A 24,313-nucleotide genomic window follows, 5' to 3' on the forward strand; every position below is an offset into this window, starting at 1 on the left:
TTTTGTCCTCAAAGTTAATGTGTTAGAAGAAGGAAAAATGGGCAAGCGTAAGGTTTTGAGTGAGTTTGACAAGGGCCAAATTGTGATGGCTAGATGACTGGGTCAGACCATCTCCAAAACTGCAGCTCTTGTGGGCTGTTCCCGGTCTGCAGTGGTCCAAAAGTGCTCCAAGGAAGGAACAGTGGAGAACCGGCCACAGGGTCATGGGCGGCCAAGGCTCATTGATTCACATGCATGGGGAGCGAAGGCTGGCCCGTGTGGTCCGATCAAACAGACGAGCTACTGGAACTCAAATTGCTTAAGAAGTTAATGCTGGTTCTGATAGAAAGGTGTCAGAATACACAGAGCATCTCAGTTTGTTGCGTATGGGGCGGCATAGCCGCTGACCAGTCAGGGTGCCAATGCTGACCCCTAACCCCACCGAAAGTACCAACAGTGACACGTGAGCATCAGAACTGGACCACGGAGCAATGGAAGAAGGTGTCCTGGTCTGAGGAATCATGTTTTCTTTTACATCACATGGATGGCCGGGTGCATGTGTATCGTTTACCTGGGAAACACATGGCCCCAGGATGCACTATGGGAAGAAGGCGAGCCGGTGGAGGCAGTGTGACGCTTTGGGCAATGTTCTGCTGGGAAACCTTGGGTCCTCCATCCATGTGGATGTTACTTTGACACGCTCCACCTACCTAAGCATTGCTGAGACCATGTTCAGCCTTTCATGGAAACGATATTCCCTGGTGGCTGTGGCTCTTCCAGCAGGATAGTTTGAGGCGTTGACTTGGCCTCCAAATTCCCCAGATCTCAATCCAATCTGTGGGATGTGCTGAACAAACAAGTCCAATCCATGGAGGCCTCACCTCGCAACTTACAGGACTTAAAGGATCTGCTGCAAACATCTTAGTGCTAGATACCACAGCACACCTTCAGGGGTCTAGTGGAGTCCATGCCTCGACGGGTCAGGGCTGTTTTGGCAGTAAAAGGGGGACCAACACAATGTTATAATGTTATGCCTGTTCGGTGTATATATAACTTTTACAAGGGATGTATTGTGCAAACTGTCCAACAGCTTTTAAGCTCATGAACCACTTACAAAAAAATATTTTAAAAGTCTATACTAGTCTAAACTAGTCGACCTAACAAACCAGGTAGTAACCTGACTACCAAAAAAACCTCAAATCTACCAAGCAATTTACCTCAACATAACTAAACACAAAGCACAACAACTTGTTTGCTAGGACCAAACTTTGTTATTGTAGACAATTCAAATGCAAGGTTTTTGTTTAGATCTGTCACTGAGAACAAAGATTTCTCTATCCTCAAGTCTAAGCCATAAAACCTAAGAGCTGTTCCCTCGGATAAATAAACTACTCGACGACTCAAAACTGCTAATACTCTAACTGACAGTCAAACAAATTCTGTGGACGGCTGGCTCGCATCCAGCCCCTGCATGCACTGGCATATCCATAAGGTTGCGATGACTGATTAGCCGCAGCTGGTTTGATCTAGTTCATGTTAACTAGTTTACAGAATTATGCAATACATGATCTAGACCAGGCCATTGCTATATGTTCAGTGCTATATATACTGCACATATAGCACAGATCTGGACCAAGTTGTGCTTGTTCTTTAAAGCAATACTAATTCAGTCCTACTATTAAGATTAAGACAGAAGGTAGAAGGTATAAAAGAAGGGGGGGCTCTACAAAGAGAAGTGCGGGGAAAGAGAGAGAGATTTCTGTTTTCACAGCTGGGCTGAAGTCTTGTTCCCACCCTTTCTGACAGCGGTTCCCCTAAGGCGCCTTGCGTTGGCTTCCTCTCAAACACACACACACATATATATGCACACACTCGGCGCAGCAGAAGCATGTCATCTTTACTGACCTTGCAGAGATTTAAACACCTTTTGCTACTCCGCTGGACAGCGCTCAGCTCAAAATGCCTCCACAGTCTGTAGAGCATAGTAATTACATCCTAAAGCCTGAGGGTGTGTGTGAGTCAGGCAGTATTTCACTGTATATCCTCATAATTTCACAATTTTTCAACCTATCCAAACAACAGAGCTGATCGTCAGCCATTTCACATGCTAAAACATTTGGGGAAGAAAATATATGTTGTTTAAAATTCTTGATTCATGAGACCTAGAGCTAATTGGGTCAAATTTCAAACAGTATTTGGCAAGTTAAAAAGGTCTGAATGACATTGTGTTAGATATAATCAAACAAAAAATGGCATCTGGAAACAAATGATGTAGGATCTCTTCTCTTCACTAACATCCATCAGTTAGTCTTTTGTTTTTTATTCAGCTGGTGTTTTGTTGGATTTTAGTGTCAAGTTCACACAGGTGTAGTTCATCACATTAGCTATGAACATGTTTATGCACATCTATATCTTTTATCGAAGGCAATCACTGCCATTCAAAACTAAGTTGTTGAATTAAAAATGTCATACTCTGTATTTTTTGTATGAATCTTTTCTTTTTATGGTGTTTTTGTGAAGTACCTTTATCAGCAGTAATGTTGTTTTAGGGTGCTATATAAATAAAAGTGCCCTTGACAAACATCTGCAAGTATATTAGGCTGCTGTCCCTTTAAGACGAACGTCGGTTACGTCACATACCTAATATAAATGACATGCATCTGTTTTCTTTCTCAGTTGTTTACAGCACATAACCGACTGTGTTTACGAGGATACTCGCCGAGATGTGGCATTTTGCGGGCACATGTCTAAGCTCAAAAGAATGAGAAAGAAACCTGAATTCGGCGTTCACATGCTGTCTGCTCTGTGTGTGCTTGATGCCTGACTCAACTTTAACTCTATAATGGTTTGCAATTAATCCACTAATCGTTCTGACCCGGGGTGCAGCTGGCCTGTGTACGGATCACAGCTCAACTACGATCCTTAAACTTGACACGCATATCCTGCGATATGATTAACGTGGATGCTAAAACGATATATCCTGCAGCCCTAGTTTATGCGCATGTCCTTATGTTCTTATAGTTTTTGATGCTCATTTATGCACTTTGTGGTGTTTCCATCCAGCGTTTTTTATGGTATGTCCCATAATGCGATGGAAACAATTGTAGATGGCCAAATACAAAGCACAAAATACTAATGACCAAGGTGTAACAATTGAATCAAATGCACATATACTTACTCCCATAATCTTGCTCCTCTGCTCCACATCCTCCCACATGGAGTGGACGATGTAACGGCACATGTATTTCCCAGCTCTGCCTTCCTGCCGCATCCGGACCAGACACATCCTGTCAGAGGAGAGCAAAGCAGAACGCTGACTCAAAGTGCCTGTGCTACGCCACGCTCTGTCAGGATCCGCGTAACAAGGAAACTTCAGAGATCAGCCAGACAACACACTCACATAAAGGAAACGTCTGGGTTTAATAGACAGCATCTGTGGCCCGATGTAAAATACCACAGAAACTCTTTTTTACAAACTGAGGAAAGAATCAAAAATATTTCCTGTAGCATAGATACCAAGGTGCCAGCCGAACTCAGCCCTGCCCACAACATTTAAGCTCGGACAGTTCGGTCTGAACTCGATCCATAGAGGAGTAATTATGCTCGAACAGAAACTTTTCGGACCAATGAAATCATCAGGGCAGGCTTTAGACGATGACGGACAGATGATCAACAGTAACGTAATCATCACGTCATCAAAAGGGGCTTGGATTAAATTTGTTCAAATCCTAAACGGAGAGCTTGTTTGTATATGCATTCACCGTCACTATTTCTCTCAGAAATGATGATCATGTTGGTAAGTAACTGTGTATCATTAAATTATTCTTTTTTTTACAACACCGGCAAAGATCGTTTATTCCAGACAGGGTTGCCAAGTTTTTACAACAAAACTCGCCAACTAACGTTACTAGCCAAAAACAATAGCTTCTAATGGGGGGTGGGGGGGGGGGGGTGGAAGAATGGTGTTTGGGGGGTAAGATGTGTTATTTTGGCAAGGTTGGCTGCTAAAATTTGCATTCTTGGGTCTATATATCTCACAATTGAGGTTACTTCTACCCACGGACATGGAAAACAACACATAAAAAAAAAACGCAGACTTGGCAACATAGTGCAGTTGAGTCCTGTTGACATTTGACAACTAATGTTATGCGTCGCTTCGTTGCTCTGATTGGTTGTAGGTTTATCCAATTGATGTCTTTCCTGGTTCGGTTGAAACACACCTCCTATTCACAGCCCAATGGAGCAGTTTCAGACTCATATTCTGACTAGAATTTAGTATGACCACGTCAGGCTAATAGATACCATCACTTGGTTTAGCATCGCCTCTCATATTCATAAGAATATGATAAGAAGGTGATAAGAAGGCATGGATGCATGTGTACTGGCTACTTTGAATCATTTCAGAGTATGTTTTCTCAGTCCATGTTTCTCTGCACGAACACAGTTAGTCAATGCGCCTGCATTAAAGTGCCTTTAACTGGAAGCGTACAGTGTTGAGTGTTGGCACAAAACTGCCACCATTAATCATAACTCTTGTTCTGATTACATCACACATTCAGTTTTGTTCATAAAATCAGCCAAACCTGTGCATTAGCAGAGGTGCCGTTGATGAGGATGATGATGGGTTAAAAAGCTGAATTAAATACTTACATTAGTAGAAATACCCACACTGAATAGCTGCGCTAGGACTGTCACAATTTCTCAATTAAATTTGAGAACTCGATTTAAAAAAAATCCTCCATTGCAATTTACAAGTGTTGAGTAAGCAGCAAAATACCCGAAGCGGCGCATTTTTTTTGGGTTACAGGAGCCGTCGGCGGCGCTGACATTGTGTTTTTAGACACAATATCAACAATGTCACTAAAGAAGTGTGTTTCTGGTGTGAGGGAAAGATCAGATTGTTCAGCTTCACAAATAACCCAGCATTAAGGAAACAGTGGATATAGTTTGTGTTTCTGGACTGTGTGTGTTTGTTCCCAATCATGAGTGGAAACCGCAGGCGGTGAGTGAAACTGCATCAAATGTGTTTGTTTTGTTGGCGATCAAAGTGCATATAATGTGAACAAGAAACGTATAGTGAATCGAGACTTATGCCTTGTGTGTGTGTATGTGTGTGTGGTGTGCTTGTGACTCTTTAGCTCCACCCACTGCACGCCTGCATGAGCTCAGCTGTTTTCGGAAAGAATCAGTACAGTGTTTCTGTCTTTTATAAATCTGATAAAACTAAAGACTCTTCAGAGATATGAAGGATGCAATACTACTCTATAGATACTGTTTATAAAAGCTACTTAGATGTCCTTATTAAACTAAGGTCTAATCCTGGCTTAATCTAAGCCCTGTCTGTGAAACCAGGCCTACTTAAAAATTAGGGAAAATTGCAGAAATTAAGAAATTTGCAAACATTATATTAAGTAAATTGCCTAAATAAGGATATTCTGGCAAACTTAAAAAGTAGAAAAAACTGCAAAAGACACCGGGATAAAAGATATTACAATCTTTTAAGACTAGATTAATTTAGTGTGTAAAAGTTCATTTAGTGTGTAAATGCACAAACACAAACACACACACACAAATATACTGCAATCTCTGGTGAAGAAAATAAGACTTGTTTTGTGTTACTAAATTTCAAGTGGATATGCAGGTATGGTTCTGCTCTTCAGAATGAATAGGTCTAGTGAAATATCATTTGCGATCCATCTAGCAGATGAAAATTAATCAACTCATGAACTCATGACATTAATAACCAATCAAGGATTTGGAATTTGCATGACAAAATGTCACAGTCCAAACACAAACCAAAAATTGTCCAAAAACTCACCAAACGTGGAGCTGTGCCACTAAGAACCAGGAGTTGAGCGTGTCGGGGAGAGAGCACTCTGGGAGAAAGAGAGGGAGTACAGGACATTATAAGGGGGAACAAGAAAACACAACATGTAGCCAAACCAATGCAAACTTAGGCTCCGGTTCCAAAACCGCTATTGGGTTTACACCTGTTTTTTCCTCAGCTTAAGAAAACAACGTAACACAGCTGTAAAGTGCCACATAAATCTTTCAGGTGCTGCTGAAAAGGTCCCTTTACGCTCATTTCATCATTTCGGATAAAGCGAGGGGTGTTTAGGAGCTCTTCAAAAAAATTAAATGAGCATGACATAAGACTCATAAGGCCATAATACGGTCCGAGAGCAGAAAAAAAAGAAGAAAATATTTAGGCCCAAAAATACTTACTTTCAAAAAATTCGTCATAGTTGATTCTTTCTACACAGCATGTGTACATGCGCAAGGCAGCTATCTTAATTTTCTGCAAAAGAAGAGAGACATTTGTGACACACATGATCAAAAAGCTACTCAATCCGGGGTGATCAAAAGCAGAAAGTGATTTAATTGGCCAAGACATCATATTTTCAGTCCGTTCTAGTGAGTGGAACGTGCCCCAAAATGAAGCAGACATGCTGAAGTTTTAGACAGCCGTGATGCTGATGACTCTAACATGGAAGGTCATCTCGGATTTCACAAAGTGCGGCTCCTGCTCTTGAAAACACAAAACAGGTAGCGGTACGAGATGAAGTCATCGTTCCAGCACCAAAACCTGATGGTGTCCCCTTCACTGTAGAGTCGTTTGAGGGCTCATGGGAAAGCAAACTACTAAATTCAACTGTATATGCAAAAAAGTTAGATAGCATAAAAATATGCCTATCTTTACAAAACGTAACAAAAAATTAATTAATTAAGGATTATTAAATAAATGTATTGCATTGTGTCATAATTAAGTGTAATTTCCAAACAAATTCTTGAAATACAAATCATTATTTAAAATGGTGAATCTTATTATATAGTCATTACTGAAATAAAATAAATAAAGAGATTCAGATGTACCATTTATGTCCAGGTTTCTCTAGGACAACTTCTTTTTGGTGTTTAAAAATGACTAAATGATTAAATTTAGCACTTTTAATGTTTTGTAATTATCATTTAAATCTGACTAATTTTCTAATTTTTTGTTATAAATCAAAATCTCAGGAAAATGTTATGGGGTTTCCAATCAAAATATGACTTTCTGTCAGGAAACAGGGCATTGATTTTATACATGACTACTGTAGAGACACCGGCATTTACATCATGTTATCAGGCATTTAAGGAGACACAACACATGACTAGGGGAAAAAATTAGATATCAATGTTCCTATAAAACATTAGATATTATTATGAAAATGTTGCCAACTATTACTCCCATTATTACACTTCTTTTTTCATTTCATGTTACCTCAAGAACACAATTAGAGACAGACATTGCATTGAATGGGAAAACCAATGTATGGCTATTTTACTCACATATTGCTTAAAGCAAAATAGTATCATTCTGTTATATCGTTCATAACAGTTGAGAATCAACTTTAAACAAAGTTTGGTTATAAAAATTTGAAGTGAATGCAAAAAAATTGTTTTTGCCTGTACATTTAATTTAACATTAATTATTTTTAGTCCTGGTGTACACTTACGAGGACATGGCATAACATATGAAGAAAATATGTTTATTATGCTCTAAACAATGTAATGACACTGGTGTTTTTCCCCCTGGGTCCTAGGAGAATATTGCATTATATCAGCTTTTAAATACTTTACAATTTCAATAATATATCATTAACTTCTCACATTCCAGTAATATATCAAGATTTCTGGGATTGCAGTAATAAAACATTTTTTGGGGGACAAAATACAAAAATGTTTTGCCATGAAATATAATCTGGATGTGTAAATTCTAGGGATGAAGCATTTTGGTTCCTTTACCGATATCGATTTTAAAAACAACTATGGACTGCTTCCGATGCCGATATTGATATTTGTCAGTTGCTCACTTAATGAATGAACTTAATGGACTTTTGTCATTAACACAGATACGGTTTTGATCATGTTTTAACTTAGCAAAGTTCAAAAACACATGCATTAAGTAGGGATGCAGACATGAAAGATTTGCCCGGTACCGCCAACCGATAATTCTTTAAATTAGAACGCCGATAACAATATATTGGTCGATAAATCTAAAACCTGAATTTTTATATAATTTTTGAGAGCCTGTTACAAAAGTCACACCATTAAAAGCCATGAACCAAGCACACAATTATAATGTTCTCATCAGCCGATATGACAGACTTGAGCTGCACATGTTGCTTTTAAAAGTATTTTCTTTTTTTGAAGTGATCTCAATTATATTTCATGCAGTTCAAACCCATCATAGTGAACAGTGCGCATCTGAAGTGTCTCAGTTGAAGGACATAATCCATCGTCTTTAATATAATGGTTAAATTTACTTATCGATAAGATTAAAAATAAAGATATATCAGCCGATACCGATATGGTGTATATTATACATCATGCATCATTAGCATTAAGGCATATTAGAAAATGTATTGCATCAAATAATTTTTAAATCTATTTAACATTCATCAGGCCAACATTATAAGAGAGGCTCAAAGTAAGATAAAAACAAAAACAAAGCACAAATAAGACAACATGATAACCTTCAGAGGTTATTTTTGCTATCAATAACTCATATTTGACTTTTACATATCTCTTTAATAAATAGAAGTATACAACTTGGTACCTTCACACAGTTAATTAATAACTATTGGTTTGTTGCATCAGCCTTTTTCATGCTATAGCCGATATGCTGATGGTTTTAAATTGATCAAGATTTTTTCGATAAATATCAGTGCGTATAATATCTAGTCAGTTCTGTGAAATTCACACATCAGATTTTATGAGAGACCGTGAACAAATGATCAAATATCAAAAGGAGACTATTTAAAGGACTGTTTAGTAACACTAGATGAGGAGATTTATTTACCCATTTGTTGTATTTGAGGGGTCCAGTGAAGCCCATGGCCTCAATCAGTTTGGTGAAGGCCCCGACCTCTTCCTCTGTAGTCTGTGGGGTCTCTTTAACACTACACAGCTTCAAACAGAACACAGAAACACATCTGATATTAGAGCTAGCTAGATAAAACAGACATAAACAAATCTGATATCTAGCAAAGTGAGAGCATATAGACAATAAGAACAATACAACACCAAATGTGTTTGGGGAAAAACAAACAAATATTCTCATTTACAAGACCAAATGAAGTTGCATAGTAAAGTTGCATCTAGAGGTGAGTTTGAGAATTACAATTGCCAACTGCTCACCCCTCCCTTTCCAAGCACGTAGAGAAGCTACGGTGGCCGACACAGGACAAAGATGTCGTTGTCTGCGACAGCAGAGAGTAGCTTAATGCTCTGTAGAGCAGTTTGTCCATTTAGAGCTACTATACAAACATGACGGCGAAAAATGGCGACTTCACTGTAAGAAGACCCGCAGTGTGTGTAGATTTTTTATTTAACCCTTATTTAACCCTTATTTAACCCTTATTTAACCCTTATTTAACCAGGGAAATCCTTTGAGAACAAGTCTCTTTTGCGAAGAGATAGAAATAGTTTATTGAAATGTAATAAAAACATAATGGTTCATTACGTAAGGTATTTATACACCACTGAAAACATAGTTATATGTATTATATTGCATTTCGGTCAGTAGATCCTCATAGATATTACACACGGCACCTTTAAGCCCTGAAGGCATTTTTAGAGTTGTTTTTCTGAGTGACATACACAAAAGTAAAGACTCATAACTCCGAAAGGAAGGTATCGTTTGATAGAACACTTTACATATAAAAAAAAGTATAAATTAAATGAGGACATTTTCATGCTGAGAAACTACTAAGAAAAGACCAAAATACAGTATATAAAAATTATATTTTACATATCTTTCTCATTTGACTTGCGAATGTGAGCTGCATCTGGATCAAATTTTGTGGTGATAGCATAAAGTAATCAAAAGTTACAGCATTTGGAACCATGGTAGTCTTTTTGTTTAGCCCTTGAAACCCATTATGGGCATTTTTAAAATTGTTCCTCCATATCTTGTGATCAATGCAATGGATTATGTTGATTCTGTGCTTATTTTAAACGTGAGAATCTGCTGTAAATAATGTTGTGATATGTGCATGTTTCATGAAGTTATGAGGGAAGATTGCACATGAAATGCTGTTTTTGTTGTGAACGCATATAACACAATTTGTGCAGACTCATTAGTCGGTGAAAACAATGCAACAGGAGTATGTTGGAGGCTTGATCTGACCGTGTAAAGTCTCTGATTTTGTATGCAAAAAGAATTATTGTGCTATCCATTTGGTTTCAGTTTCTTCTTAAACAGAGACACGCAAAAGTGCAAGCGCTCCCATCGGTTTTAAAGGAATAATATTGACAAATAGCCATTATAGAGCCAAATCCATCAACTGTTCCTGCTTAAGATCAGCATTTCCCTGTAAATCTCAACTCAACCCAGGTAAACTTTATGGAGGCATTGCAGTGAAAATATTCAGCTAATTCCCTCAAGTCGCCAATATGGATGCAATAAAACCTTCCCCAATGGATGTCTCACAGGAAATGTATGTTTTACTGCTATGATTGGGAATACTGGTAAACTAGTAGAAGTTTAGTAGACTAATAACCAGCACCTGCCCTTTGGGCTCATATAGGGAGGAAATGATAAATGATGTTTATAGAAAAATATATCACCCATGTCTATATATATATATTTTTAAAGCTAATATGATCAGAGTTGTGATTTGTCTAAATTTTTTAGCAGCCCATTTTACTTCCATTTGTGTGATTTTGTAGCTTTGATAACTAAAGCCACTATTGCTGCTATAGAGCTTGCTCAAACAAAGGTGTTTTATTCAAAGTAATTGTATTTTGTAGTACTAGATAGGGTAGGGTTAGGGTTTGGTTGAGGCTTAGTTGCATGTAATTATGCATAATTTACTGTTATTACTATTGTAAGTACATGTAATTTGTTACAAGGACACTGTAAAATAAAGTGTTCCTTATTTTTGTTACTGTGTTATGTACTTAGTTTTATTATCCCAACAAGATATGAACTGAGATTCTATTAGTTGAGATCAGAACTGATCCCTTTAGAAAACTGGATTACTTCACCTGAGAAAGAACTGGACCACTGAGATTAGAAAAGACGGCACACACACCTCTCTTGTGATGTGAAGAGCTCGACATTGCAAGTGATTGGGGACGCAAGCATCCGCTGTTATCCGGCAAGCCACCAAAGCCCTGGACTGACATGCTTGTTCAGTGGCCTAGGAATAAAACATATCTTGACAAGTGCTTTCCAGTTTTAATCTAGTTTCAAAGAAAAAGGAGGTTCTGACTGCTGCTTCTCCCCAATTGTCTAAATATGACTAATAAACCAACCGATCAAAAGGAGCAGATGTACAGTATGCAAATTATAAACTGGAACATTACATGATAGTATATGAATCAGGTTTCAAAGACTGATGGCACAATGTATTGACGATAATAACAATAATACTATTCACAAGATGTGCTTAAATATTATGTGACCCTGGACCACAAAACCAGTCTTAAGTCTCAGTCTCACAGGTATATTTGTGGCAATAATCTAGCCAACAACACATTGTATGAGTTAAAAAATATAGATTTTTGTTCTAAATATATATAAAACATTTATTAGTAGTAGTAACATGCATTGTTAAGGACTTAATTTGACCATTTTAAAAGGCAATTTTCTAAATATTTAGACTTTTTTTTGCACCCTCAGACAAACTATACATCAATGGAAAGCTAATTTAATCTTTTCAGATAATGTGTAAATGTCAATTTAAGAATATATACCCAAATAACTTGTTTTGTGGTAAAGGGTCTCTCTCTCTCTCTCCCTCACACAGACACAGACACAGACACAGACACACGCACACACACACACACACACACACACACACCCACACACACACACACACACACACACACATATATATACTAGTCCAGTTAGGTCAGACTGTTGTCCATCCATTATGGCATAAATAAATTATGTAAATAACTCCTAGCAACATTATAATGTCAGTCTTGGAACGTAAATGAAAACAACGATTTAAAGGACCCAATATAACGTTAAACCACGTAAGTACTGTAATTATCTTTTTGTAAATATGAGTTCATAAAAATTACCTTTCCGAGGACAGCTCTCGATGCTGAAGCGTTTAATAACTGTCTAACGGCGGACTGCAGCGGTCGCCGATACATGATTCTGCTAAAGTCACAATAATAGAGTATTATTGTAACTATAAAGCAGGAATCAGTGATTGATGCTTTCTAACACGTTTTGTAACAGTTTGTTTGTATCCCTCCCCCTTTACAGCAATGTCAAAGAATCTGTCCCCCCCTTAAAGTGGTCCGTGTGGAAATCAGAGCTGTGGAAATCAGCGCTGTGGAATATAGTTCCGCCACACAAAGTAAGCTTTGCCATCATCATTGTTCCCCATGTTTGTGCAAAACACAATTAATATATGTAATATTGCCCCTAAGAATCCAATAAATCAATTTAGTCACACCAGGTAACACATATTTTAATAATGTTTTAGAGTAGCCCAGCTGACTACACACAATATTACAGTGAATCAGTGATCATGGTATTTAGGCTACACTAGACATATGGAACTCAAATAATACTTATATCACTATAGTACCAGTTTTGGCCACAATCTTACATACACTTCCTTTAACTTCTTGAGAAATGTTAGCTCTACAGCAGTAGCTCGTCTGTTTGATCGGACCACACAGGCAGCCTTCGCTCCCCATGCACGTGCATCAATGCGCCTTGGACGCCCATGGTTCTGTGGCCGGTTCTCCACTGTTCCTTCCTTGGAGCACTTTTGATAGATACTGACCACTGCAGACCGGGAACAGCCCACAAGAGCTGCAGTTTTGGAGACGCTCTGACCCAGTCGTCTAGCCATCACGATTTGGCCCTTGTCAAACTCGCTCAAATCCTAATGCTTGCCCATTTTTCCTGCTTCTAATACATCAGCTTTGAGGACAAAATGTTCACTTGCTGCCTAATATATCCCACCCACTAACAGGTGCCGTGATGAAGAAATAATCAGTGTTTTTTAACTTCATCTGTCATAATGTTATGCCCGATCTGTGTATATGATTATAATCTGGTAAAAAGCATCTTCTGGTTCTCTTCAGAGAAGGATTTGCTGTACTTGTACATTGTCCCTATCAAATAAACTAAAACAACAACAACATAACTTAACCTAATAAGCTGCGTAATACACTACACTAGTTTATACTTCAGTGCCTAATGGTGGGGTAAGTTAAAACACTGGCTCAATTTACCCCACAACATTTGTCTCACTTTTCCTCATAGCTGCGATTTTGGAGAGAGAAAAAACTGGCTTACCAATTCAGGCTATTATTCAGTTAAATGATTTGCATGGTTTTATAGGTTGCTAAATCACCAACATGCATCATAAATATTTTTAGACCTGGATGTCTTTTCTCTGACGCTCACATTTTACTTTGACAAGCCAAAAACAGTAATGGGCGCCTTCCACTCCTCCCATGTGCGTCTCCTTTTCACAATCTGGCAGAAATGACGGGTGGTTTCAAGGTCACATGACAATAAAAGTGCAAGATACACAGGGTGGGTCAACTTACCCACTGGCTCATCTTACCCCACCATTAATTATATTAATATTATTAGCTAGTCAATAGTGATGATAGCAAAATGTAAGTAAAATGAAATCATACCATGGAACTCTTTGTGGTAGGTTTTTTTTTGTGGTCCCGCAAATTGTGAATGCATTACAGAGGGATGTTTAGTGTTTTGGCAGCGACAGGTGAACAGCTTTATGATGTCAGACAGTGGCATGCGCCCGGCTGGCCGCTAAACAGAGAAATCGCATCAGTCGAGATGACGAATGACTGGCTGTAGTCTGTACTGAAGATTAATGTTGAATAAGTACCTGGCTTCACAGCTCCAGAGCCACAAAATAAGCAAGACTACGCATTGCTGCGTCCACAAATTGTTCAAAGTCATCCGGGCATCGAAGCAACTTCCTGCCTGGCGACATCCAAAAATCACAAAAATATGTAATGCCCCTTCTGCATGAACGATTTAGAAAAATAATACACAGAGCCCCCCCTCCCTCTCTGTATGGCACACACGTAAAAGCACCAGAAACACTCCGGCGCTTTGAACTAGGGATGTTTTGACAGCAGGGAGTAGATGAGGTAATGTTTGAGTTGTCTTTGCGTAGCTTTCCGATTGACTGTTTATGCTAGGTGAGAGGTTCTTCCTCATAGCTGTGGAGCTTTAACTTCAATGTCACAGGTCCCTCTGTTTCTGCACTCCAAACTCAGGAAGGAGAATGTCATCGTTATTACCAGTGAAATATTTGTCTAGCTTTCACCTTTATGCCTTCAGGAAACAGTGGAGGAGGTGAGGTGAACTCTACAACGTGCTAGTATTATAGCTGGCCTCTTGAGGAACTGCCTAAATGTTGTTCATCCCTATGTCACCCATCCCTGAAAAAACAAGCAAGCAGTTTTGTGAATTCCTACGGGACAGTGATGTGTGTAACATATTTGGTTCTATGTTATGCACGGATTAAAAGCAATTTTTAATGACCAAGATACTGTTCATTGTGAAAGAATTAGTGCTTCACTCGAGGTCATGTCAGCAAACTATTGAAGCACGTTTAGTAAAAAAATAAAAGTGTGAATTTGTAGCTCAAGTTGTCACACATTTGCGACTTAATTTCTTACATTTAAACCTTTATTTCTCATCAATGGCATATCTCACAATGTGACTTTGTATCTCACAACTGCAACTTATCTTACATTTGTGATTTTATTTCTCATAACTGATTCTTTCTCACATTTGCAAGTTAATTTCTTACATTTGAAACTTTATTCCTCGTAATTGCGACTTTGCATCTCAAAACTGCAACTTGTGACTTTATTTCTCATAACATCATCTAAGTCACATTTGCAATATTATTTCTTACATTTACACACTGTAAAAAAAAGCCAAATTTTGAACTTTTGCGGTACAATCAACTTGGATGTTTAAGTTATTTCAACTTAAATTATGTTAAGCTGACTTTAAAAAATGAGTTACATCTTGTATAACTAATAAAAAAAAGTTTAACATTTCTTAACTTATTTTGATGAGTTAAAACAATGTAAAAACATATGTTGTCATAACTTATTGAACATATAATTTTTTACAGTGCATCTTTGTCTCTCATAATTGCAACTTTATCATATTTTTAATTCTTGCACCTGTTTCTTAATGTCAGGTGTGACTTTCTTTCTCACAACGTGACTGTATCTCACAGATGTGACTTAATCTTACATTTGCATAATTGTTATTTCTCACCTTTTTTTACTTATAGGCTATGCATTGCATTTGTGACTTTATTTCTCTCGTCATCTGCATCTTTAATTATTGGCATTGTGACTTTATATCTCAAAGTGTGAATTTGTAGCTAAAGTTGAGATAATCACACATTTGCACCAAAATTTACATAATTTACACTCCAACCTTTATTTCTGACACTGTGACTTTGTATCTCACACCTGCAACTTATCTTACATTTGTGATTTTATTTATCGTAACTGTCTTTTTCACATTTGTACCTTAATTTCAGTAACACTTGACTTTACAATAAGTTTGCATTAGTTAGCCTTAGTTAATGCAGTAGTTAACATGAGCTAACCGTGAACAACACCTTTGTTCAGCATTAGTTAATCTTGGTTAACGTTAGTTAATAAAAATCCAGCTGTTTATGGTTTATTCATTTTAGCAGATTTTAATAATACATTAGTAAATGTTGAAATTAACTTTAACAAAGATAAATGAATATGTTTTAAGTGCAGTTCATTATTAGTTTTTGTTAACTAATGTTAGCTAATGAACCTTATTTACTTTAATTTCTTATATTTGCAACTTTATTACTCGTAATTTGTGACTTTGCATCTAACAACTGCAACTTATATTTGTGACTATTTTTCATAATAGCATCTATATCACATTTGCAACATCATTTCTTAAATTTGTATCTTTGTTCCTCGTAATTGCAACATTTTTATGACTTTATTTCATGCACCTGTTATTGATATCTCATATGTGACTATTTCTTAAAAAAAGGGACTTTGTATATCTCACAATAGCAACTTATTCCATTTTCTCCATGAATGGCTCACCTGGATGCACATTTCCCTCACAGATACAGTTATACCTCTTAACCCATTGATTGCTTGGGAGGGTTCATTTCTAACCCGGCTTGACTCGATGAGAACAGAAAACAAAGCGGGCCTTTTTCCTCAAGTGAAGCGAGGACTGCGTTCTCCAGCATGTTTGGATTAATAAGGAGTGATTGATGAAGACAGGAGAGGAAACATTTGATTCCTGCTCTGCTCCCGTTCCTGTGAGAAAAACCTTGGGAAAGAGAGCTATAAATAAGGAGTGTCGGCTCATGTGCAACGACCATCTCGCTTAGGCACGTCGTGGGTGTGGGGTGTGTGTGGGTGTGTGTGTGTGTGCGTTGTCAGTATGTCGATTTGGCATGAAGGACAGACTGGCGACAAGTTTTGGAAACAAGGCAAGGAAAATATTGACCAATCATGCACAGCAAACGTCAGTACAGCAAACGTCAGTACAAAAGCTTCAAGAGCGCACTTCTCCAGTCCATTACTCAAACGTTCACAATGAGTTCAGTGAGGTGAAACATGTTAATAGCCTAATATATTCTACATTATGTTTTTATGAATGCAAGTATATATTTCTTTCTCCAGTATTTAACTCCTGAATCCCCCAGAAACGCATCATTTGGCCTATAAGGTTTGCAGGCCACACAGGAACTAAGAAATACGTAAATATACCGTATGGTGTCCACAGTCGGTTACAAGCCATAAAAGCATGAAAAGGCTGTTGCTACAGCTTGGTCCGCTTTAAGGGAACATCACGTTTTCACAAATGTTGACTTGTCCTAAGTATACTCCAATTTTTTTTTTACTTGACTGAAGTACTTGTCTAAAAATGTGGCTTTTATAAAGCCAAAATCAACTTCAAATATACTAAACCAATCATGTTCTGTCTTCTGAGATAACGAAATCTGAAGATTAAACTGTGAGCTTCTCCATAAAAGTAGTTGGGCATATATAAAAAGACAGAACTCAGCACATGCAAAGTTGAAGGGTCAGCACATATCATTATATTTCACTCATGTGACACAGACGGAGGTGAAACAACAAACCCGGGCCTAATTAGCTGCCCTGTGTGTAAAGTTTAGCCGTAGAAAAATAAACCCTCACTATAAAGTGGGGCTACGGCGCAGCGAGGTAGGGTGGAGGTGTGCCCACAAGCAAAGATTTCCTGAGTTCAAAGGTTGGCGATTTCATTCTAGAAGTGCTTTCAAATGAACTCTTTTTGTCACCGCTGATGTAAACAATCAAACAAGTGTTAGCACTGAACATCTTGTTCTTGACAGCTGTGTTAACAAATTAGCATAACAAACCACAGCTGGACAAACTTGTTCTGAAGCTTTTTTAAATGTAGTGTTGTATATGTGATATTCGCGAATTATAAAATTGATTGCATATGTCGGTGCAGCATAATGATGTTTTTGCGTACATTGCAGTCAGCTAAATTCATGCATTCCCTGAGAATTGAAGGCATGACTTTGGCATGGTCAGTGCAATAATTTGTAGAATAATCTACAGCAAAAAGCCTACATTATTCATTTTAATTCACATTCCTGGTTTCTAATTCTGAATAATTAATCGGTGCACGTAATGCAATTCAATGCAATTTAATTCACATTTATTTGTATATCGCTTCAAAGCAACCTCACAGAAAATGCATGCGGCTACATTACAGTTTAAAGTGATTTATCCACGTTATGTATTTCAGAAATGTACATATACAAAGCACACAGATAAGCTAACAGTGTATTATTAATCAATATAATAATTAAATTAAGGCACAGAAATAAGTGAAATAAGAATACTGTTAATGATTAGGGAATATGAACATGTTTCTTGAGCACATAAAAAGTGTTTTTTCAGCCCTCGCTGAGCCATTCCAAGTTTTGCTGATGATGCTTCTTATTCTTTTGTTTTCTGTTTGCTGTAACTATGAGTGAAACATCGCCTCATCATTTTGTATCAGACAAAAATGAATGTTCTGTTCCATTTGAAAACACAGTTTTAAAAAGACTCTCTTTTATATGTACACCAAAGGCTGCATTTATTGGATCAAATACAGTAAAAATACAGTAAAAACAGTAATATTGTGAAATACTACTGCTGTGCTTAAGAAACATTTACTATTATCAATGTTATGAACACTTGCACTGCTTTGTATTTTTGAGGAAACTGTTATCTTTTCTAACATTATATAAATGTTTTTACTTGATCAATTTAATTGGACCCCACATTGAAAATCAATGATAAAGAAATTAGTTTTTTATTTATTTTTCAATAAAATCAATGAATTCGGCATACATTTTTTACACAGAAATGAAGGCCTGGTCAAACAAGCTCTCTCTCTCTCTCTATCTCTCTCTCTCTCTCTTTCTCTCTCTCTCTCTCTCTCTCTCTCTCTCTCTCTCTCTCTCTCTCTCTCTCTCTCTCTCTTCTCTCTCTCTCTCTCTCTCTCTCTCTCTCTCTCTCTCTCTCTCTCTCTCTCTCTCTCTCTCTCTCTCTCTCTCTCTCTCACACACACACACACACACACACACACACACACACATGTTGGTCTATGTGGTTTACAGGGACTCTCCATAGGCGTAATGGTTTTTATACTGTACAAACCGTATTTTCTATCCCCTTACACTGCCCCTACCCCTAAACCTACCCATCACAGGAAACATTCTGCATTTTTACTTTCTCAAAAAAACATAATTTAGTGTGTTTTTAAAGCTTTTTGAAATATAATTACATTTATAGTGTAATATCAGTGTAATACCCATGTAGTTATACAAATTTGTGTCCTCATAAACCACATAAACAAGCTCTCACACACACACACACACACACACACACACACACACACACACACACACACACACACACACACACACACACACACACACACACACACACACACACACACACACACACACACACACACACACACACACACACACACACACACACACACACATGTTTTTGTGACATATGGGGACATTCAGGCGTAATGGTTTTTATACCGTAAAAAACGTATTTTCTATCCCCTTACACTGCCCCTGCCCCTAAACCTACCCATCACAGGAAACATTCTGCATTTTTACTTTCTAAAAAAATGAATCCAGTATGATTTATAAGCATTTTGAAAAGTGGGGACATGGCCAATTTCCCCATATTTCACCCTCTCCTTGTAATACCTGTGTCATACCCATGTCATTATACACATTCCTCATATTTCACAAAAACATGCCCACACACGTGACTGCAACAGACAGCATTTGAATAGAATTTGATTAATAAAATGCAGATATGAATATTAGTATTTTTGTTCCAAGTTGCATTTGTGTAGTACCATGCCTACATTACTGTATCAAGATTTTTTTGGGGATTTATTGATTTTATTGAAAAATGTAAATTAAAAACTTACTTTTTTGACTTTGTCATTTCTCATAATGTAAGAGTCATAAAATGTCATTTTTAATGGGGGACACATCAAATGGAGTCTGAAAAGGTTAAAAAAAAAGAGAAAATCTAACTGACCCCAAACTTATAGTTGACATTATGGACAAAAATTGTTTCATGTTGATTTTGCCTATTCTTTGGATATCTTTTTACATTATTTTGGTCAATTGAAATGCATCACTATTACCTTTATAAAAGTTATAAGCAGAAGAGCCAAGATCTATTTCACCATTGAGTATGCATTGCTAACCCGCACATTTACATTATAATATTTGGCAAACACTTATCTAAAGCAGCATTCAACATTTTTCCAGCAAGTGATTTGTAAAGCTATTGGTATCTCTACCAGTTGAGCTAGAGGGACATTAACCATGAGCAATAGCATAGCTTTGTTCTTAGTCATGTAGGACTGAGGCGGGCAACATAATCATGGCTATCTCGAATGTTTCACACTAAAAAGGAAACTTGGAAAGGTCAAGAAACGGCAAGAATTCCCTCTCGAACCGTTGGTGCGAGGTGAAGAAAGGTTAGCACTGATCCTAATACTTCTTTAATTGGTTGACTTCTAACTAAATTTGCATTAGTTTATAGCTCTCAAAACAATCGCCCCAGGGCATCATAAACAGCAAAACACTGGCAAACAATTCCAACGCTCTCTCGCAAGTCAAATCTCGGAACTCGGCATGCTGTGTAAGGTTGGCCAAAGTTATGGCGAGGATGTTTGGCAGGGCCAGTATTGACACTAGAGCTACTCACAACATGCCTTGTTGAATCTTGGAGTGCTATGGGTTTCAGTTGACTGCAAAGGTCATTTAGGTCCACCCAGTTTCCCAAGTGAGTATATAAGGGTACCGCTCAGCTATGTGGCACTCAGGCTGTATTATTATTTTTAGAGGTGGTATAAATGCGATATTTCACCTCGTATCCACCCATATGTGGCCCAAATTTGATTTTTACCCTCCGATTTGACACAGATAATGTTGGCACATTGAATCTGACATTTTCAATTCGGATCTTTTCAACCTTAAAGGCCCACTGAAGTGCTTTGAAACACGCCGCATTATTCAATGTGTTCACGTAATTTCCCCTGAAACGGCTCCAGATGTTAGCAGCTCCTCCCCTTTTTTGAAACAGCCAATAGTGTTTCGTTAATATACAGTTTTACTAGAGCGCAAGAGCGGACCTTTCTGTTTGGTAAAGCTAGTTTCCTCTAACACTGTTTACCATCATAATCTCCTCCATATCGCTTTGAAATGCAGCATTCTGTGCAGAATTCAAATGGGTCGATATGTTTGTTGTCTGTGCCGACTCGCGCATATTATCCGCGCTGCGCTCTCGTGTCTGTAGTCTAAATTTAGACCAGAGACGTTGGGGTGTGTGTGCACTGCTGCGTTGTGTGAAACTAACGTGAAAATAGACTTCATTCGCCTCAACTGAAAGTATATTTACACTGAATCATTTCCTATCGTATATATAGTGTGCGATGTGCCTTTCACCATGTAGGAATTAGTAAATGTGTGTTAACAACTGACCGATTTCAGCCGCAGCTTCAGCAGTGTAGGGGGCGGGCTTTAGATTCTAGAGAGCATTTTGATTGGACAGAAGATTTGACGAGAAAGTGAAGTCTGCGATGATGTCACCAAAATCTGAGATTCGTTTTAGCGGAAGTGAGAGACTGTAAATTTTGAGTGCTTATATCTCCTAAATGCAATTTTTGTCATCGTTTTGGAACATACCAGCTTAATCATAACTTTAAGGCTAACACAGTCATACTAAAAGCTAAACAACTTCAATTTTGATTTCAGTGGACCAGTTAATCAGATACGTTTTCAGATTTTTCACTGCATTTTCACTGCAGACTTCATGGCACTACACATAATTGTGAGGTCAGTAAGATTTTCTTTAACCTTCATCCTTCCCTCGGTCATTTTAACCCAAAACTCATTTGTTCATGTTCATTGGAGTGGTCCAAGACCCTAGGACTTTTGTCACACACACACACACACACACACACACACACACACACACACACACACACACACACACACACACACACACACACACACACACACACACACACACACACACACACACACACACACAATAACTTGACTGGATTTGGGGAGTCTCGTGGTTGAAATTTAAAAAAAGTAACAAATCATTCCCTTTACGGGTCAAATGTGAGGAATGCTTCACGACACAAAAACCTAATAATGCTCAAAATTCAAACTAAAAATGCAAAAACTTTTAACGCTAAGAATTATTTTACCTCTACATGTGTATCTGAATGCAAACTGGCCTTAGGTGGAACAGCTCATTCGCTCCATATGTAGTGGCAAGAGTCATGAAATATCATGTTATATTATTATTTTTATCATTTTCTCTTTATTATTCTGGTATGGTGTTGGAGCATGAACACAAAATGTGTAACAATAATACAAGTGTGCAAAGTCGTGGGATGTATATGCATATAGTATGCAGTTTTTCATGTGCATATGATACGCACTTTATGGTGTATTATACACACAAACCCCCCACCCCCATCCGACCCAAGAGCGTGTCATATACACGCCATTAAGTGCATACCATATGCACACCAAAACTCATTCCACGACATTGCACACTCATACTATTGATACGCATTCACGTGTGATCGTGTTGGGTGGTCTTAGTGTTAAAGCAAAGAATGCGGTGGTGAAAATAGTCAATACCAGTAGTAAAATCATAGCTCTCATTAGAGCCACCCTACTGACTTAATTGTCAGGTCGCCCAATTCATTTTAATGAATAACTCTTATCTCCTACAATTTGAGTTTAATTTTCTACCTTTTGGACTTAGATTTAGATTTCCCACTGTTAGAAGCAACAGGTATAAACATTCATTTATTCCTACTGCGGTTTCCTTGTTAAAGTCGGGAATGGGAGGAGATGTGGGAAGTATAGATGTTTGCGCTGCTGCTGTCTTGTTTTGTTTTAATGTTTGTAATCTGTATTGTATACACTCACCTAAAGGATTATTAGGAACACCTGTTCAATTTCTCAATAATGCAATGATCTAATCAACCAATCACATGACAGTTGCTTCAATGCATTTAGGGGTGTGGTCCTGGTCAAGACAATCTCCTGAACTCAAAACTGAATGTCAGAATGGGAAAGAAAGATGATTTAAGCAATTTTGAGCATGACATGGTTGTTGGTGCCAGACGGGCCGGTCTGAGTATTTCACAATCTGCTCATTTACTGGGATTTTCATGCACAACAATTTCTAGGGTTTACAAAGAATGGTGTGGAAAAAGAAAAAACATCCAGTATGCAGCAGTCCTGTGGGAGAAAATGCCTTGTTGATGCTCGAGGTCAGAGGAGAATGGGCCGACTGATTCAAGCTGATAGAAGAGCAACTTTGACTGAAATAACCACTCGTTACAACACTGTAAAAATTTTTTTTGGTTTTTGTTGGTTTAACTTTAAAAAGTAAGTAACCTGGTTGCCTTAAAATTTTGAGTTTATTGAAATTACAAATTTAAGTTGACCCAATGAAGGAAATTTGTTTAATAAATAGAAACTCAAAATATTATTGTATCTGAACCACAATTTTTTTTTTGATAAATCATGAAAATAGCACAATTTGGCTGCGTCATCATAAATAAAACACACACAATTACCCAATATGCTTACAAAATCTTTTAATAATATTTTAATAAAGGTTGTCGAATCTCAAAAAATGTTCATTGTATTAACTCCAAATTTTTATTTCAATGAACTCAAAATTTTAAGGCAACCAGGTAACTTTTTTTCTAAATATTTTTTTACAGTGAACCGAGGTATGCAGCAAAGCATTTGTGAAGCCACAACACACACAACCTTGAGGCGGATGGGCTACAACAGCAGAAGACCCCACCGGGTACCACTCATCCCCACTACAGATAGGAAAAAGAGGCGACAATTTGCACAAGCTCACCAAAATTGGACAGTTGAAGACTGGAAAAATGTTGTCTGGTCTGATGAGTCTCGATTTCTGTTGAGATATTCAGATGGTAGAGTCATCATTTGGCGTAAACAGAATGAGAACATAGATCCATCATGCCCTGTTACCACAGGTGGTATCTGAATCATGAATCAATCCGCTGATTCATAACCGTTTCAATCTTTATTAGAGGTTTGAAAACAAACCCGGAAGAGAAGACAATGCTGAATAAAGTCGTAGTTTTTGATATTTTTGGACCAAAATTTATTTTCGATGCTTCAAGAGATTCTAATTAACTATCTGATGTCACATATGGACTACTCTGATGATGTTTTTATTTTATCTTACGGGTGTGGAACGACATTAGGGTGAGGAGTTAATCTCATAAATTTCATTTTTTATGTCAGAGTGATGAAGCCAATCAGGAGAGGGGGATGAAGCCAACTCGTGCACCCCTGACCGCTGGAAGTTAGTTATTTTAGTCGATACATTTTTAAATATGGTTATTTTTCTTACACAAATGCGCCATTTTGCTTCAGAAGGCCTTTATTAACCCCCCGGAGACGTGTGGAGCAGTTATTTGATGGAAAGATGCACTTTTATGGACTTTAAAAACGATTGTATTCGTCTGAAAGAAGAATGTCATATACACCTAGGATGATTGATGGTGAATAAATCATCGGCTAATTTCCATTTTTGGACGAACTAACCCTTTAAGGGAAGGATTCGTTACAAAGTGCAAAGCAAGGATGAGGGTTTGAATAAGTTTATTCAGCAAGGATGCATTAAATTGATCAAAAGA

The 24,313-nt window shown here is 37.7% G+C and overlaps 1 protein-coding gene and 1 long non-coding RNA gene across 2 annotated transcripts in view; one reads left to right on the forward strand and one right to left on the reverse strand.

The window, feature by feature from the left end:
- uqcc1 (ubiquinol-cytochrome c reductase complex assembly factor 1) overlaps window positions 1–12,282 on the reverse strand; it is a 32,613-nt gene extending 20,331 nt beyond the window's left edge. Inside the window, exons 1-6 of the mRNA XM_067458544.1 lie at window positions 12,055–12,282; window positions 11,058–11,165; window positions 8,822–8,929; window positions 6,205–6,277; window positions 5,798–5,855; window positions 3,158–3,266 (exon numbers count right to left, since the gene is read on the reverse strand). Coding sequence (XP_067314645.1) covers window positions 3,158–3,266; window positions 5,798–5,855; window positions 6,205–6,277; window positions 8,822–8,929; window positions 11,058–11,165; window positions 12,055–12,129 — 531 coding nt within the window. The 5' untranslated portion in view covers window positions 12,130–12,282. The remainder of the gene's footprint in view (window positions 1–3,157; window positions 3,267–5,797; window positions 5,856–6,204; window positions 6,278–8,821; window positions 8,930–11,057; window positions 11,166–12,054) is intronic.
- On the forward strand, window positions 11,869–23,782 carry LOC137093700 (uncharacterized). The gene is made up of 3 exons (XR_010908548.1): window positions 11,869–12,006; window positions 12,245–12,338; window positions 23,360–23,782. It is a non-coding gene; the product is annotated as an uncharacterized lncRNA (long non-coding RNA).
- Window positions 23,783–24,313: the final 531 nt, after the last annotated feature.

Source organism: Pseudorasbora parva, chromosome 12 (assembly GCF_024679245.1).
Source record: "Pseudorasbora parva isolate DD20220531a chromosome 12, ASM2467924v1, whole genome shotgun sequence".
Classification (NCBI taxonomy): Eukaryota; Metazoa; Chordata; class Actinopteri; order Cypriniformes; family Gobionidae; genus Pseudorasbora; species Pseudorasbora parva.